Source organism: Protomyctophum parallelum, assembly GCF_964188405.1.
Source record: "Protomyctophum parallelum genome assembly, chromosome: 3".
Classification (NCBI taxonomy): domain Eukaryota; kingdom Metazoa; phylum Chordata; class Actinopteri; order Myctophiformes; family Myctophidae; genus Protomyctophum; species Protomyctophum parallelum.
In genome coordinates this window covers 39906703-39924171 of record NC_139698.1, presented here as the reverse complement: position 1 = coordinate 39924171, position 17469 = coordinate 39906703, and the positions used below count along the sequence as shown (strand labels likewise).

Sequence of the window (17469 nt, the reverse complement as noted above, 5' to 3'; positions counted from 1 at the left end):
CATCAAAAACGGGAAAGAAACAGGCCACATTTCTCCCATAGCCCAGCATTTCTGTGTGTGTGTGTGTGTGTGTGTGTGTGTGTGTGTGTGTGTGTGTGTGTGTGTGTGTGTGTGTGTGTGTGTGTGTGTGTGTGTGTGTGCGTGCGTGCGTGCGTGCGTGCGTGCGTGCGTGCGTGCGTGCGTGCGTGCGTGCGTGCGTGCGTGCGTGCGTGCGTGCGTGCGTGCGTGCGTGCGTGCGTGCGTGCGTGCGTGCGTGCGTGCGTGCGTGCGTGCGTGCCTGATGAGAAGGGCTGCTCAGCAATATTTAGTGTTACTGCGACAGAACAGCTTTAGGACGAAACAGAACAGGGCTCACCTTCAGAAAAGACAGAGGGGGTGGGGGGGGGGGAGGGGGTGGGGGGGGGGGGTAAGAGTGAAAGACACACAGAGAGAAGGAGACAGCGAGACATTTTTTGGTCTTTGATTCTCCTTTACTGCTTTCATAAAAGCAGTAAAAGCACACTTCTCTTGCCATTAATAAACAGTAGCCACAGCACTCAAACCTATAGGTACACTAACACCTGTGAGAGAGAGACAGAGAGAGACAGAGAGAGAGAGAGAGAGAGAGAGGAGCTGAATATGGGATATACTGTAGTATACACATCTTATGACCTATCAATTAACAGACTATTCTTCCTTGTTCGTCAGACCCCTTGTTTGTGTTTATGTTGAATTCTGTAACGTTTTGTTTACACATGACATGCCTGCGGGAATTTGATTGAGCCAATGTATTAATGCGACAGACAATACAAGCCGCTATGATACAGTTCATGCATGTTCTTTTTTTCTCCTCTATTCAGGAAATGTTTCATGAAGGAGGTCGACGCCTTCGTCAATGCTGCGGGCGGATTTCGCCCCTCCTGTCATGAAGTCTATACCTAACTCTTTTTCAGCAATGTTCTGCTTCACACTTCTACACAACTTCACACCTGGGACATGTCCGGTACTCTGCTCTGCAACTGAGAGAGTCCTTTATGCACGAGCAAGCACAATGCAAAGCCCTTGCATTCATGATGGACTGCAGCAACAGAGGAAGCACTCCATCCGTCCTCGTTCCCTCCATAGTTACTTCCATCCCTCATCAGCTCAATGCGGACAGGCTGCAACGTCCCCTATAGCCTCCATCTGTTAACTGGTGTGTACGGCCCAGTTTATACTTCCATGTACCATGGCGTTGCATGTACCAGAAGTGGACGATATTCAAGCTCACAACACGTTGTGGAAGCAACACATTGTGGGGTTGGAGATCTGCTTTTTCCCTGAGCAACACCGTCATACGATGGCCTATAAATTAAGCAAAATGATGTGTGTCTGTGTGTCAGTTAAGGAAGGGGGCGCACCAGCTGCAGTGCCTTGCTGCACACGTGCGCACACGCACACGTACACACACACACACACACACACACACACACACACACACACACACACACACACACACACACACACACACACACACACACACACACACACACACACAGACAATGCAGCTGGGCAGCACCTCCAGGATGGGTGTAGAACACATGTGTCAGCCCTCTCTAGATTACATCAATTAAAGCAAACCTGAAATCTATCACTGTAACCTCAGCTTAACGTGACCCGCACCCACATGCATGCACAAAGGATTAGAAAGTATGTATACACTTGTCCACTTCCATCATGTAGGCATACTTGATTGGGTTCATTCGTACCTTATGTGGAATCAGTCCTTCTCTTCTCAATGTTTCCTACATGTCATAGGGCCCTATTTTGGGGGAGGCGCAGCCACGCACTGGCGTGAGACATGCAGCAGACGGGTCAGTTGACAATTTTCCAGAGGGGCAGTTGCGTGTTTTCCCCAGATACATCTCCAAAATCATTCAAACCCAATTTATGTTAGGCATGTCTGTTTAACCTTGGTAGGTTCCCTCAAGCTGGATGTTTTTCTAATGTGCTTATTAAAAAGTTCTCATGAACAGGTCATGCAGACAGTATGCACTGACAAAACAAATGCATGTGAACCTGCCAGTTGGACATCTGTTAAGGATCTGCTTTGGAGTTGGACCTTTCAGACTGTCCACATACAGTAAGTGACTACTGTCCACATACAGTACTGTATGAAATGAGCCTTACTTCCATGCAGTAGCACACTCAACTGCATTTAATGCATTTGTTATTTCCTCCCAAGATCATTTTACATCATCTGCTTTTGCGGTGCTGTAATAACTCTGCACCAATGCACAAGGACATCGGTTTGCTCTTGGGAGAAGTTAGGTTTGCGAGGCTTTTCTTTCATGACAGTGTGCAGCGAACTGCTCTTATAAAGGCCATGGTAAAGGTCATGATTGAATTCATCTGCAACACACCCACTGACAATCTCCTGTCTGGAAAATACCAAAAGTCTGTTGCTACTATACGCCTCACCCACCACGTTGTTGACTGCTCTTCATGCCCATTTGTCTATTAACCCAAATAATCTAAAGGCTGCAATATCTTTTGCTCCCTATGGGTTTTTTGAAAAGGAAGGCTGTAATTACAAGATATTTTCCAAAGGCAGGTGTCTTTGTAAATGTTGTGTGCACACACACATTTACAGTACACACGCACAGACGCACACACACAGGGTGCATAGATCTGGCAAGAGGAGAGAGGGAGAGTCAGAGCACAAAAGTCACACCCACCATGGGTGTGCCCAAGGGCACTCAGCATTCACTCAGCCAACAATAACACAGTGTCATAGAGGACAGACGTTTTAGATGACAGACATCACAGGCTGGCAACATGAAGACCAAGCTTCACATTGGAGCCATACTGTTGACATGTGGATGCCGTCATACACATGAATCTATTTGTTTATATAGACAGTTACACTCACCTGTTTGCTGCCTTTATATAAGCCTACCGGTAGGCTATACCGCTTATACACCTGATTGGTGAGTTTACGATTAAGTTCCTAAGGCATAAGACTAAGTTCTCAAAGTCTCCCCGGGACCAAAGCTTACAAAAATACATGATTAATTATTCAGATAAAGCCCAGCTTGATCTGCTATTTTAACTACTTTCTCAAGTTTTTATTTATTTATGAAACAATAAAAAATAGCATTTATGTATGTATTTATATTTAGAAATAATAATAGTAAATTAAATCATAATAATAATAACCATAACGTGTCTTGTGATTTTTGTCTTAAAATAAAAAACATTTGATAACAAAAATAATAATAATAATAATAACCAGTAAGACGACTGGGGGCGAGAACGTGCACGCATCCGCCTCGTTGACGGCAGACTGCTGGGCGAGGGCTGGCGCTTTGGCATGGGGGTCATATCAACATGGAATGAATTCTGTACTCGCCATATAAGGAGCATGTCTTGAGTGTACAGGGTATGATGAGGTCAGATCAACATATGGAATGTCAGAACAGGTCAGCTCCATACAGTATATGGAGATCTATGGGTGGTAACAGGGTCATTCTCTTGACTGTACAGGGTTTGATGTGGACCCAGGTAGGGCCAGGCCTTAATTTCTGGGCCTGTTGAGAACTCGGCTGCCAGGCGTGGCTGCACTAATTACTTTGGAGCAGGCCCGCCTAGAGTTTGAACTTTGAATGGACAGGTATAAGTCAAAAGGGAGACATCAAAGAGGAAGGATGAATGGGGAAGGATCAACATATGATGTCACATAGCCTGGGTTCCAGCCTGATTCGCTGCGTTCAGTGGATCTGAAAATGTCACTGCGCTACTCAGTCTGGACAGTCTCCACAGGTAGGCGGGACATATGAAGGTTGAAATGGAACCGTGGCTTCTGATTGGTCTGTGGCGCGGGTTGAGGAAAAACACCAGTTTGATGTTGTATCATTACGCACTGCGCAGCTACTGCTGTTGTCCTGCAATGTCCCCTTATCATTCACTGAACTCACTCCACACTGCGTTGCCATTTTTTTGTACTACTGAATCTGACTGTATACTACTGAATCGTTTTACCGTAGGTTTTTACTCTCCACGGAACGCAGCGAATCAGGGAACCCAGGCTAGATGTCACATGATGTCACGAGACCTGGGCTCCATATGCCCGACCAACACACTGGTTCCCCACCAACCAACACACTGACGGGAAATGCACGATTAATAAAGAAGTGACTTACATTTCTGTGTTGAATGTAGAGAAATATGTTTAGTGTTTTGCAAAACATTGTGTGTAGGCCTAGTGTTTTGTAAAAAGACTGGCTGAGAATGTGGTTATAGTTATAGTTCAGAATAAGCTCCTTTACTGTATGAAATTGAGGAAAAACAATAAATAAACCCATGGCCAGTAACGTCATGGTAATTATGTGTGAAACACCTTACAGTAAGGTGAGTATATGCATGTGTGTAAGTAAGGATGCATGCAAAGCCATGGCAATTATGTATAAAGCGTGTGTGTGTGTGTGTGTGTGTGTGTGTGTGTGTGTGTGTGTGTGTGTGTGTGTGTGTGTGTGTGTGTGTGTGTGTGTGTGTGTGTGTGTGTGTGTGTGTGTGTGTGTGTGTGTGCGTGCGCGTGCGTGCGTGTGTGTGTGTGTGTGTAAACACGCACACACACACATACATATTTGTGCATGTGACAGTTTTGAGATGCATGTATACCTGTGCATGCAGGCAGGTTTTATGTGTGCACGACAGCTAATGATGGAATAGCACTGCATGTGTTAAGGTTGCATGTTAGAGCATTAAGAGTGTGTGTGTGTGTGTGTGTGTGTGTGTGTGTGTGTGTGTGTGTGTGTGTGTGTGTGTGTGTGTGTGTGTGTGTGTGTGTGTGTGTGCATGTGTGTGTGTTTAATTGGACCTCCCTGAGCTTGTCTCCAGGTAATGGAACTCATCTGCTCTTCTCTGATTAAGGACAACAGATGGACTAGTATAGCAACTCTCTCTCTCACACACACACACACACACACACACACACACACACACACACACACACACACACACACAAACACTGCAGAAACTACGGGAAAACAGAATGGTTCTTGGCAATGATGACCTGCACACCTATACGCACGCATACACGCAATTTGAACTCAGAGACTGTCCCGAGTGTCCTGTCCTAACATCTCAGGTGAACAAATCTAACGACAACAAATTCAAGAAATGTATCTTGAAGTATGGAGCGTTTTATTGGTGGAGTGGAGCTGTCACATTTGAATAAGATATTGTGGCAATAATTGGTGATGTCCAGTAGTAGTAGTAGATGGAAAGGAATACATCTCAGATTACACGTCACATCCTAAGAATGGGTGGCATTCTTTGGCTACCGATTTCAGCCTGTACAATTATTGTCAACTGAAGTCTTGTCATCTGCATGGAGCAGTGGTAAAATAAATAACAAGAGAAAAATATGAAAGAACAGGGACATTATAGGCTACTTGAGTTGAACCCTGTGTGACCCTAGGAGTGACAAGATATTCCTCCACTTCCCTTTTAATCACTAGTCAGTAAAACACCCATTTGCCTCCAGGGCCACATTAATGATAATTACGAGTCTCTTAGCATACTAGTTAATATTCCTCATAAAATCCATGTCATCATATAAAACAAAGATGGAATATGCAGTAAAAAGAAAGGAGAAGAAGAAGCTATCCCGCACAGAAAAATCAGGATGAGAATGGACATTATTTAAAATCGTGTGTTACATGCTGCTATATAGCTGAATCAAATCGATGAGTGCTGCTTAAAAAAGGGGGGGGGGGGGAATAAAAAAAAATAATATAACAATAATTTCCATTCTTATCTCCCCAAAACATGGCGCCTCGCCTCACAAAAAAAGAGGAGAAAGGGAGAACGGAGGAAAGGAGAAAGGAGGGAGAATGAGAAAGCGAGGGAGGGGGATAACAGCTTCAATAAATCATCCGGGCCAGTCGCCTCTCCCCGGGGATGTGGGATGGATTAAATTAAGCACTCCCTCCATCCCTATGTCTATCCAAGCCTTCGTCCCTCTCTCTCTTTCACTGCACCGTATAAATGCCAACAGCTGATCGCGAGACGGCACACTCACGAGAACGGCTCGCGGAGGTAGAGAGATAGAGAGATAGAGCAAGAGAGAGAGAGAGAGAGAGAGAGAGAGAGAGAGAGAGAGAGAGAGAGAGAGAGAGAGTGAGTGTGTGAGAGAGAGAGAGAGAGAGAGAGAGAGAGAGAGAGAGAGAGAGAGAGAGAGAGAGAGAGAGAGAGAGAGAGACGGAGTCTTCAAGTGTTTCCATGATCGAAATTGAAAGGAATTGGAACTATCGATACCTGACAATTGATTAACGTCGGACAAGTGGCCAACGTTTTTGAAGATAAATATTTCAAACAGGCACTTCTTTCTTTCTTTTTTTCCTCCATCTCCTCCTTTTTTGGCAAGCGGAGAACGAGGGTGAAGGGTGCCTTCCTTTCCCTCACTGCACAAGCCTGTCCCAGTCTAGCCTGGCTTATTGGCCAGAGTGAGTCTGCGAGAGAGCGCGGAGCGGTGGGGAGCTGTCCGGTGCTGAAGTTGCATTTCGCTCTGCAAGTGGACTCGCCTCGAAGAGAAGGACGGATTCACATCGATTAAACCTCCGGTGACTTTGGCGGATTTAATCCACTCTTCCCCCGAGAACACCTGAAGCCTTTTGAACGAAGACAATCTGCACCGCTTCGTTGTGGGGTTTTATTTGTTCTTTTATTAGTTTTTTTTTGGCGTGGAAGGAACACATTCTCGCGCTGGCCAGGCGTGTGGCAGTCGGCGGTGTTTGTGAGTGTGTGTGTTTGTGTGCGAGTGTGTGTCGTGGGGCAGTCATAGTTGCAGCACCATGCCAAGGTCTTTCCTGGTGAAGAAGGTAAAATTGGATGATTTCTCCGCGGATCTGGAGAACGTCTACCGGACCAGGACAGACCTCACCTTGCGTTTACACGACAAAGGTAGGTAGCCTTATACATGCGGTATAGGCTATACGCTGTCCACACACACACACACACACACACACACACACACACACACACACACACACACACACACACACACACACACACACACACACACACACACACACACACACACACACACACACACACACACACACACACACACACACACACACACACACACACACACACACACACACGCACACACGTCCACGCAGTATATTAAAATGTGATTTTATGATACAATTAGCCATGGGTCATTTCTATTAAATCCAAGGTGCTGAAAGAGGGTCCATTATTGTGTATATATATAGTTCCGTGGGTGAATATTGTTGTAGCACCGTTGAGGGGAGGTGAGTCACCCTACTAAAGAGTAATTATACAACAAAGATATAGGAGGAAGCACGCGCGCGCGTGCGGAACGCTATATTACACACCTGTTCAGAAATATTCAACACTTGTTTCAAGCTGCAGTGTTGCTTTTGTTCATGCACAACTTCTGGGGTCTCTCTGGGCATGCAGTATTATGGGCTTTAAAGCCAAAAGACTGTTGATCTGAATTAATTAGGCTTGCACCTGTAGGCTTATGCTATTGCAAAATAGGTCTATGTATACATTCACAGTGATTAGCGAACTTGTAGAAACTAAGAGTTGATTTGACCTGGTAACTGGTATGTGACCTTTAGCTCGGGCTACTTGGACATAATCGCCCAAACTAAAGTGAAAAGTCACTTGAGAAATCAGCTTCCATCAAGCGCGTTCCGGGTTTTATCGATTTTGGATCATATGCAAGAGATCAGCAGAGATAAGAACAGAACAAATGGACAGATAGTGTTATAGATGAAAAGAAAGATAAACCGTGTTCATTGATTCCGGCGTTGCCCCGTGTCTGATTTGTTAATCAGTATATTATATTGTGTGGGTTATGCATGCCAATCATAAGAAAAATGCATCCACTACTGTCTATGGTTCTATAGCCTATATAGCCTACTGCACACTTTAGGAAAATTATATGATTAATCACCAATTAGTGCAGCCGTTAGTGTTGCATAACGCATTCTAAATTAACTAGATCACTTACCGCGACAATGCACTTCAGATGCGTGCGGTGTGATGTATTTTCAATGTAGATTATTGTGTTTTACGATGGTCATTGGTCAATATGTGGGGGATTATTTAGTTATAAAATACAAATACATAAGCTATTTGGTGTTGGGCTACAAAACACCATATAGACTATAGTGTATGTGCATTTTGAGATATTATTTAGGACGACTTAATAAAAGGAACCTAACCACAATATTCGTTGCTTTGTAGACATGCGTGTCCCATTTTTGCCATGTTGGCACATTTCTGCCAGATGATTACTCTCGTTTCTTGTAGACACAATAACTGTTGATCGCTGCCGATTCATTTCTTTATACTGTTAGGCGGCCTATACACTGAAGATTAATAATACATAACAACAAAACATAATTGATAGAAAAGGCCACATTTCCCAGGATTTCAGTCGTTTCTCCGTTCATCTTTGCCCCGAAAGCGCGTCTCCATTTTGCCACGTTTGCAAATGTTCTCAACCACTGATGACTTGGCGTAACAGTTGCACGCAATAGACTCGTGTATGGTGTGAAGTGTATGGCTATATCTCATTGTTTAAAACAGAATTTTGGTTTAATTCATCACTTTCAATCTGTTCCCCTGGAGGGCTCACGGGCATAGGCTTTTCTCGGCTTGTTCGTTTTCTATAAGAAGGCGTATGGCTATTAAGTATCATTTTTTTAAAGACATGAAGCCTATTCTTAATTAAAATTAATCGCTTATTATTTAGCCTTTATTCATTGTGACCTGTGCTGTGAACTTCCCCACGCCCTACAAGTGCGTGCGTCACATTATGCAATAATGCACGAATAAACTATAGATGGCATTGCCATGTAAATGAGGCTACCGCACCACTTCAACCTCAATGTCATTGGCACATTGTTGCGCATCATCTTGGGCAATGGGCATTCCGTGCTTAATCTCTCCCCTCGTAAGGAATAGGCCAGTGATGTATTTATATATGCTGAGATTAACAAGCCTTGCTTGATTTGACACGGGATGTGCCACCTCAGCAGCACGTATACGACACCAACAATGCCAGTGCTGGTCGCCTTTGTTTGAGTCCGTCACATGTGGCGTTAATGCGGCTACTACAGTACAGTTTCTGCCTTCACAAGGCACTACACAACACGGCATACAGGGACAAGTTACTGGTTGAATGAACCGGCGTTTGTTTGGAATAATTTATATCCCACCCGTGTTCAGTACGTTGCGTGCTATGATGATGCAGTGTGTAGTCTATTCAGATGAGATCGAGTATAGCCTATAAAGATGAACTGTAGAGATGTGGTTGAGCTTGTTGCTTTAGCCTTCCTTAAATTCCCCTGGAGACTGGGCAAATAATAGAGAGGAGTTCCTGTGGCTTAAAGGGGAATACCACTGCATATATAGGCCTAGAAATACATGCAGACCCCATGCAGTTAAATAATTTATATACTTTCTTCCTTATTCAAAGTCACTAGTGTATAGCTATTTGAAACCTTCAGTATAAAAGGATGTTGAAATCACAAATCACATACAGTATACATTAATTGAGAAAAAAAATATGAATCAAAGATTTTCTATTTACATTTAGAAACAATATACATATATTGCACTGAAAAGGAATTGCCATGTCGTGTCACATGACAGTTTACAACTACATGTATTACATGTTTCAACAAAGACAAACCCACTAAACTGTTTGGATGATAATTTAGCCTATAGTGTGATCATAGCCAGAGTGATCTTGCTCACAGCATTTCACATTGCGACATGTTGTGAGCTTGTAGATCTGATTTTTCAATTAAAAAATAAAAATAAGGAAATGCAAGTATTGAATTCATTCTGAAGAGAAGCAGGGACAAAATATATCCCCACTGGTGATAAAAGAAGAAGAATAGGGTGCTCGGGTGGTGCAGTGGTAAAGTGCCTGCCCACCACCGCAGAGTCTGCAGGTTCCAATCAGCGGCGCTTGGCCCATATATTTGTCACTGCATGCACTCCAACAGGCTGAGGCGGCACCTGTCAGCAGGGAATGTTGGTCAGCATGTGCGACGAAAGCTCTATGTCCTCCCGGTGGGGGCTCCTCACTGGCAGCTCTATGTCCTCCCGGTGGGGGCTCCTCACTGGCAGGTGAGCCAGTAGGATACAACAGCAGTGACAAAACACAGAAATGTGTGTGGGGAGGACTAAATTGGCATAACAACTACATTGGGGAGAATTCTTTCTCCCACAGATTTCCCCCATCCCGAGCTTAGCATTTCTCAGTGCTTAATGCTTATGAACACCTGCAAAACCACTATCAACTGTAGCTTGAATAATATTAGTTAAATTAATATTATATTCTATATTAAATTGCACAAAGGGTACTCTTGAGGGGAAAAAAGAAACCCTATGGCTAATGCATAGCAATAGTTTAATGCTTATGAACACCTGAAAAACCACTATCAACTGTACCTTGAATAATATTAGTTAAATTAATATTATATTCTATATTAAATTGCACAAAGGGTACTCTTGAGGGGAAAAAAACCCTATGGCTAATGCATAGCAATAGTTTAAAAAGCGGCACATCAGGGTGACTAAGCAGTGAGGTATGAAACAACACCTATAGTTTCATTACCATTGTAGATTGAGCAGGTACATGGAAGGGAGGGAAAACACACAGCATTATGCTACAAAATAGACTATTTAAAACCACAGAGTAGAAGACCATGTGCCACATGGAAAATAAAACGAAACATGTTATGTTATTATTTGCCGGTAAATCTGATCTTTTCCATTTTTTGGTTTCCCTGTTGTTTGCATGAACTGTCTGTTTTCTGTCAAAAGACTGCAATGATAGTGTTCACAACCTTTAATGCTACCAAGGCAGGAGGAGAAGCAGATCAATAGCATTATGGGAGGCTGTGACTGTGCCTCTAGAATGCCCAGGTGATTCAGAATGGGTTCCATATAACTTCTATTTGCCCATGAAATTATTTATGTGAGTCATGGTAAACTCACCACACTGACAAGTGAACAAACTAAGCCTCAAGCATCAGGTGAGACCCTGTCCTTGTACTGAAATGCCACAGGCCTGCACCGCACAGGATCTGTCCATGGTGCTGCTTCTCATTTTAGCATGCTAAATCAGCAGGCTCAAGACCAGGGTCAGCCTGCACTCATTTTATCTTTCGCAGAGGAAATGTTTTTGCAAGCTCTGCACTTGAGAGAGAGAGACCTAGCCAAGAAAACAGCAACACATAAGTTACTGGCAAAATGTAAGGACCATGCATGATATGAAGCCATGTGAAATGTTCAATCAATGATTTATGAAGAAGCAGACTTCTAACATAACTGCGAATGTGTTCCCAATTAATTTATACTCCACCGTTGGCATCTGTTCCAATTTATACATATGTAGGACTACACTCCTCAAATTCATGCACATATATAGCCAATTTGTGTATAGGCCCATGTGTATTGGAATATTGGAAGATTGAGAAGGGTCCTAATACCCTGTCTCTGCTGAAATTAAGACTATATCATGTCTTTACCCAGAGATAATAATGGTTTGATTCCATTGCGTGTCCTTAGCTGCTCTTAATTTCCCATCTCTCCAGAATCAAAATACTGCAAAGCAAAAACTGACTGAAAAATAGTATCATGCTACATTTACTCCCAGTTACTTTGTCTGTGTATCATTTCCTCCGTAGCACCAAGCAACTACATGCTTATGGGAATGATGGAATTGGACCAGCCTCTCTATGTATGCATTGTATAATAATACCTTTTAAGTTACAATGAATGTGAGAAGTCATTGTGCAGAATGACCATGTAGTGTTGCAGTCCCGCCCCCGACGAGGGCCCAGGAAATAATTCTCTGTTCATTTTCCCCATAGACTTTTCAAAAAGTATTTATTTAAAGACATTTACGCCACGGACAAAGCCAACTCTTGTTGTTTTGTTTTTCTTAATTATTTGATCGGCCCAAAACATTGTGTTTATTGTCACTAGAGCGGTTGCCTGTGGGGCCTCTACAGCTGGCCTACTTGGAACGATGCAAGTTTGAAATGCATGCCCCACCCAGATATTTTGTCTGCGTCCCTTTTATGCCCATATATGGAGGTCTTTGTCAGGCATGCCCAAATATGAAATATATGCAGACGTCAGAATGATGTCAAAATAGGCCAGCTCAATATATGGACCCTGGGCAGGGGCCCTGTCCAGAACTCGGGCAGAGGCCTTTTTGAGGCGGTTCTGGACAACGGTGGGTCCGACCGACTCGACACCAGCCACTGCACCCCCTGCCGTGGTGTGGAACGCGTGTGTTGAATTTGAAGTCGGTGGGGTGAATGGTTCTCGAGTTACGTGGATTACACACAGACAGACAGACGGACGGACGGACGGAGTCTTGGTGCATTTACACTTTGTCCTTCTTTTTATCATTTTTTAAGAGCCTGCCCAGGGACTACAGATGAAATGTAGCTTCGGCTAACTCTGGCCCATTTACAGTGATGTGAAAACTGACATGTTGATTAATGAGCTTTGTCCCTGTCAAATAAATAAATAAATACATTTATAGATAGATGTTTTGTCACAACAAGAGTTGGCTTTGTCCGCAGCGTAAACGTCTTTAAATAAATACCTTTTGAAACGTCTATGGGGAAAATGAATGGGGAATTATTTCCTGGGAAAGGTAATAGAGCATGCACATCCACTCTAGCCCAGGTGCTGGACAAATGGCAGTACAAGAGAAAGAAATAGAGTCTGCAACACTGGTAAGGAATAACTCAGCTCCACTGGTTTATTAATTAAACGTTTCGATCACTGGGATCTTCTTCAGGAAACCCTAACCCATTCCTGAAGAACGTTTAATTAATAAACCAGTGGAGCTGAGTTATTCCTTACCAGTGTTGCGGACTCTATTTCTTGAATTATTTCCTGGGCCCTCGTCATTCTGAAAGGGGTTGGGACTGCGACGCTCTGTAGTAATTCTGCAAAATGACTGGTCAGCCACCCCATCATTGTTTCTGACTGACCAGTAATGTTTTTATGTTTAGATTAAGAAAAATACGGATCTCTCTCTCTCTCTCTCTCTCTCTCTCTCCCTCCCTCCAGTTGTAGATAGTCAACCAAATCTTTATATTGTCATTTCCTCTCCTTCAACTATTGTAGCAGTTTGGGACTGTAGTTTAAAAGTATTTTTTCATTAGAAAGGTTCTTAACTGAACCAAATGACCTGAAAGTGTCTAAGTGGCAGCCATGAGAAGAACTGGTAGACCTTTCTAAATGCTTAAGAGACAGTAGCCAGTCTTTGTTAGACTAGGATAAAAAGGATTAGGATATATTGATGTTCCACATTTCCTTGGATCAGCTATACTGAAATCAAGACCACACAAAGCCACTTCAAAGCACAATCAAGTCAACATTTCAAAGTGTTACCTGAGTGTGGTGGTTTTTATGCTTTGTGTGCATATAGGCCTGTAATCAGACAGCATGTTGACTATAACTTCAAAATCTGCCAAGGAAATGAAAAGGAGACATTTCTAACCAGAAGGTATTTTAAGTGAACATGTTGTTTGAATCTCTTCATAACAGTTGCAGGACTAATATATTATGCATACTGTATGTTAGGCCTTTTGTTTACAATATTATTTGAATGAAACCACACTAGAGGGATTTATGGACAGAAATTGTGACTGGTAGCGTTTAGCTAGATCTATTATTCGTTAGACTTAGGACAGACAAAGGTCCTGATGAAGGTCTAACAAAGTTTCCGACAGTTTACGGGTCCTTTTTGTACCTTATATCTGTAATGTTGTATGTTTTCTGCAAATAATCATACAGAGCCTTTTCAGGTTGGTTGAAGTCAAGGACTGGTATGGTACCATTTATTTGGGGTCACGTTCTCTCAGCCCTATGTTACCTCAGTTTAGGGTTGGGCTTGGAGTCAAGGGTTTAGGGTTAGGTATAGGTGTGGGTGTGGTTATGGGTATGGTTAGGCTAGGTGTAGGTGTGGTTAGGGGTGTGGTTAGGCTAGGTGTGGTTAGTGTTAGTTTTGAGGGAACATAGGGCTGAGGGAACATACTGTAAGCTCCCGTTGATTTATTACTAGTACAAAATTAACCCATTCTGACCTGAGATCAGATTCATACGAGGTTTCCGCCGGACACACACTGGTCTGATGAACCCATTCTGACCTGAGATCAGATTCTAGAAATGTCAGTCGCTCTTCGATTTTTCAAAAAATGGGTTAATACTAGTATTGGATATTGAAAGTTATAGACTGGTAGAATTAAAGTGTTATATCTAGAGTATACAAGAGAAAAGGCATAGAAACAACTCAATATATTCAACTATATCACTATATATTTTCTAATCTTGGTCACATTAATACATATAACGTGGAAAGATGGAAAAGATTGCACGTGGGAAAGTATCAGTGGTGTGCTTTAGGTGCGCTTATAGAAGTATATAGGCCTACCTTCAGAAAATTGTCAATCAATCAATCAATTAATCAAGCAAACAAGCAAATGAGTAATTAAGTAATGAGATTAAAGTGTTATTAAATGGATATTACATAATGTACATTATATTGTTACGTTAGGACTAACAGGGGTTCTCAAACGTTTCTGAAAATAAAAATGTCTTGAAAATCTCAAAAGTGATCGCGGAGCACATGTGGTCAAATGGGTGGCGGGCCACGTGCATTCTCAGAGCATGTGTGTCAAAGTCAATCAAAGAATACGATTTTTGGGCAGGATCTCCTCATGGTACTCTAGTACCTCAAATGCACTAAAATGAAAACTATAGACCTCAAAACAAACTAATCAGACTCCTACTAGACCTGTCACGTCACACCTAGGACTCACCTAACGCCTGCTCATTGTGCTATGGGTGGGATGGCTCAGGGTAGAGGACAGCGTACTGTACATCAAATTGTAATGGGCCTGATTTTCAAGATACCCAAGGGACCAGTGCCCATGTACCTCAAACAAACAACTTCAAAAGAGTGAGAAACGCCTACAGGCACAAACATGGGGATGAATTAATTCTACTATTATGCCACCAAAAGTGTGGAATGCCCTACCACCAAGTCTTCTAGCTTGCCAAAAGAAATTAGCCTTATACAAATATACTTTCACTGCTTCTAGTAGTGATGCTTTTTTTCTTTCATTTCATTTTCTTGTACTGTATATGTCTTGCTGAATTTAATACATAGGACCACAATGGAAACAAGCCCTCAGGACCTTTTGTGTTATCCCTTTAGCATTATTGTTCCTCTGTACGTTTTTGCAAATGGTTAATAAAGTATTCAATCAATAAATCAAAACCCACTTGCAATTTCATCATGGCCCACCAGTGGGCCCCGGCCCACAGTGTTTTAGGGCTTCTATAGGTCACACCAGGAAAGAACTGTTTGAAGTTGTATATAGACTCACACTGCTATGTTTCTCACTCTCTACAGCTGGCTACATCAGTGATTACATCAGCCCGGTTGTGTATGATGGTGAAAGTGACAGTGGGATCAAGGTTCCTTCTCCAGACCCCCTCTATGACGGTCTCCACAGTGACTATGGGGCGCCTGACTCAGAGTCCCCCGACAGCCCTGGGTCAGAAATCACAGACGGTTACATCAACGGAGACGCTGCGGTGAGCGAGGGTTACACGGTTGACGCCTTCTTCATCACTGATGGCCGCTCCAGGAGGAAAGCCATCGGCAGCCCCAGGACCATCCAGAGGCACACCTGCAACGAGTGTGGCAAGACCTACGCTACATCCTCCAACCTGAGCAGGCACAAGCAGACCCACCGCTCACTGGACAGCAAGATGGCAAAGAAATGTCATACCTGCGGGAAGGTGTATGTGTCTATGCCCGCCATGGCCATGCACCTGCTTACCCACGACCTCAAACACAAATGTGATGTGTGCGGGAAAGCGTTCAGTCGACCGTGGCTTTTGCAGGGCCACATGCGCTCGCACACTGGGGAGAAGCCGTTTGGGTGCGCCCACTGTGGGAAAGCCTTCGCAGACCGGTCAAACCTGCGGGCCCACATGCAGACCCACTCAGCCTTCAAACACTTTAAGTGCAAACGCTGCAACAAGACCTTCGCGCTCAAGAGTTACCTTAACAAGCACTATGAGTCAGCTTGCTTCAAAGGCCCCTTCTCTCCCCTGGGCTCCCTAGATGAATGACCCTCCCTCAGATTGATATACATCAAACTACAGACAAAAGAGACAGATTGCCATTACCCTTACAGACTAAACTGTAGACATGAACAATCTATTTTTGGTCAAACTATGACCGTATACTCTCTCGATAAACCTCCCGGACTTCCCCAACCCATCTAGATTTTCCTTGGAGCCTATTGATGATGAACATAATAAAGATAGCACAATTTTACTCCTTGAGATTTGCCCACTTAAGGATTAAACTGATCTACGCATGCACTTCCGAAGGAAAAAAAAAACTTCTTCTTCCTCTTCCTCTTCCTCTATCAATCCTGGATAGAAATAATACTAACACAGCTTCCTTGCGGTTGCGGCAGATATGGCATCATATTTTGAGGCATTGATGATACAGCGATAATGAAGACAATAATAAGGCTACAAAGAATGAGTTGTGCCCTGGACTAAAATACAATGGAAAGAGTTTTTCCTTCAGAGTTGTTTTGGGGGGGTGGGGGAATAATAGTAGTAATAATTATATTAATAATAATGATAATAATAATGTTTTGCTGCACCAAGTGACCATATTCTCTCCACTACTGAGGTAAAACAAATTATTTAATATTTATTTTCTGAAATATATTTATTTATTTATTTACCTATCTGTATTTAAATGTATTGATTTGTTTAGTTTTTAAATATTTTATTTGGTTTGAATTCGTTTTTTCAAACCTGATTTGATTCTAATTTAATATTGTTGAATATATTCTTTGCACTTTAATTTCTGAGTATGTATGTTTGCCAACCTATTTTCTATCACTACAGGCCAAAGCATATGTCACTTTTATTTTGTACAATTAGTTTTTTTAAATTATGTTCTTTACCTTTTTCTTATTAACATTATTGCATGCAAAAGAAATACTGAAATCTATGCCAACATCATAAAAAACATATGATTTTTTGCCAAAATCCTATAGATAGCACCCGGAGGGCAATATTTTTTTCTCTTGGAGCCTCCGTAGGACTCTTGAAAAGCAATAATCACTTAATGCATGGTATTTTATGATGAAGTATTACCTACTACTGTATAGCAGTTTAAAAATCAGGTATGTTTTACTTCACCTATAGTCATAAACAGAAGAATACTAATATTACAGACATCAGGGAAAATGCCAATGTAGTGTTAGAGAAACAAAAAGAAAAAATTCTGTCTTTCCTCTCTTGTTATGCACTGCCTGCCTCTTAGTGAGTAGAACTAAAGTAGGACATAGGCTAGAGACGCTGGGATCAGCTGCCTGCTAGGACTGA

General features: G+C 42.6%; 1 protein-coding gene across 1 annotated transcript; it reads left to right on the top strand.

Annotated features, from left to right (window-relative positions):
- Positions 1 to 6815: 6815 nt before the first annotated feature.
- LOC310855512 (transcriptional repressor scratch 1-like) lies at positions 6816 to 16188 on the top strand (the record flags this gene model as incomplete). The annotated part of the gene is made up of 2 exons (XM_083760538.1): positions 6816 to 6924; positions 15461 to 16188. 2 exons carry the CDS (start codon positions 6816 to 6818, stop codon positions 16186 to 16188), a joined length of 837 nt encoding a protein of 278 aa, XP_083616664.1.
- Positions 16189 to 17469: the final 1281 nt, after the last annotated feature.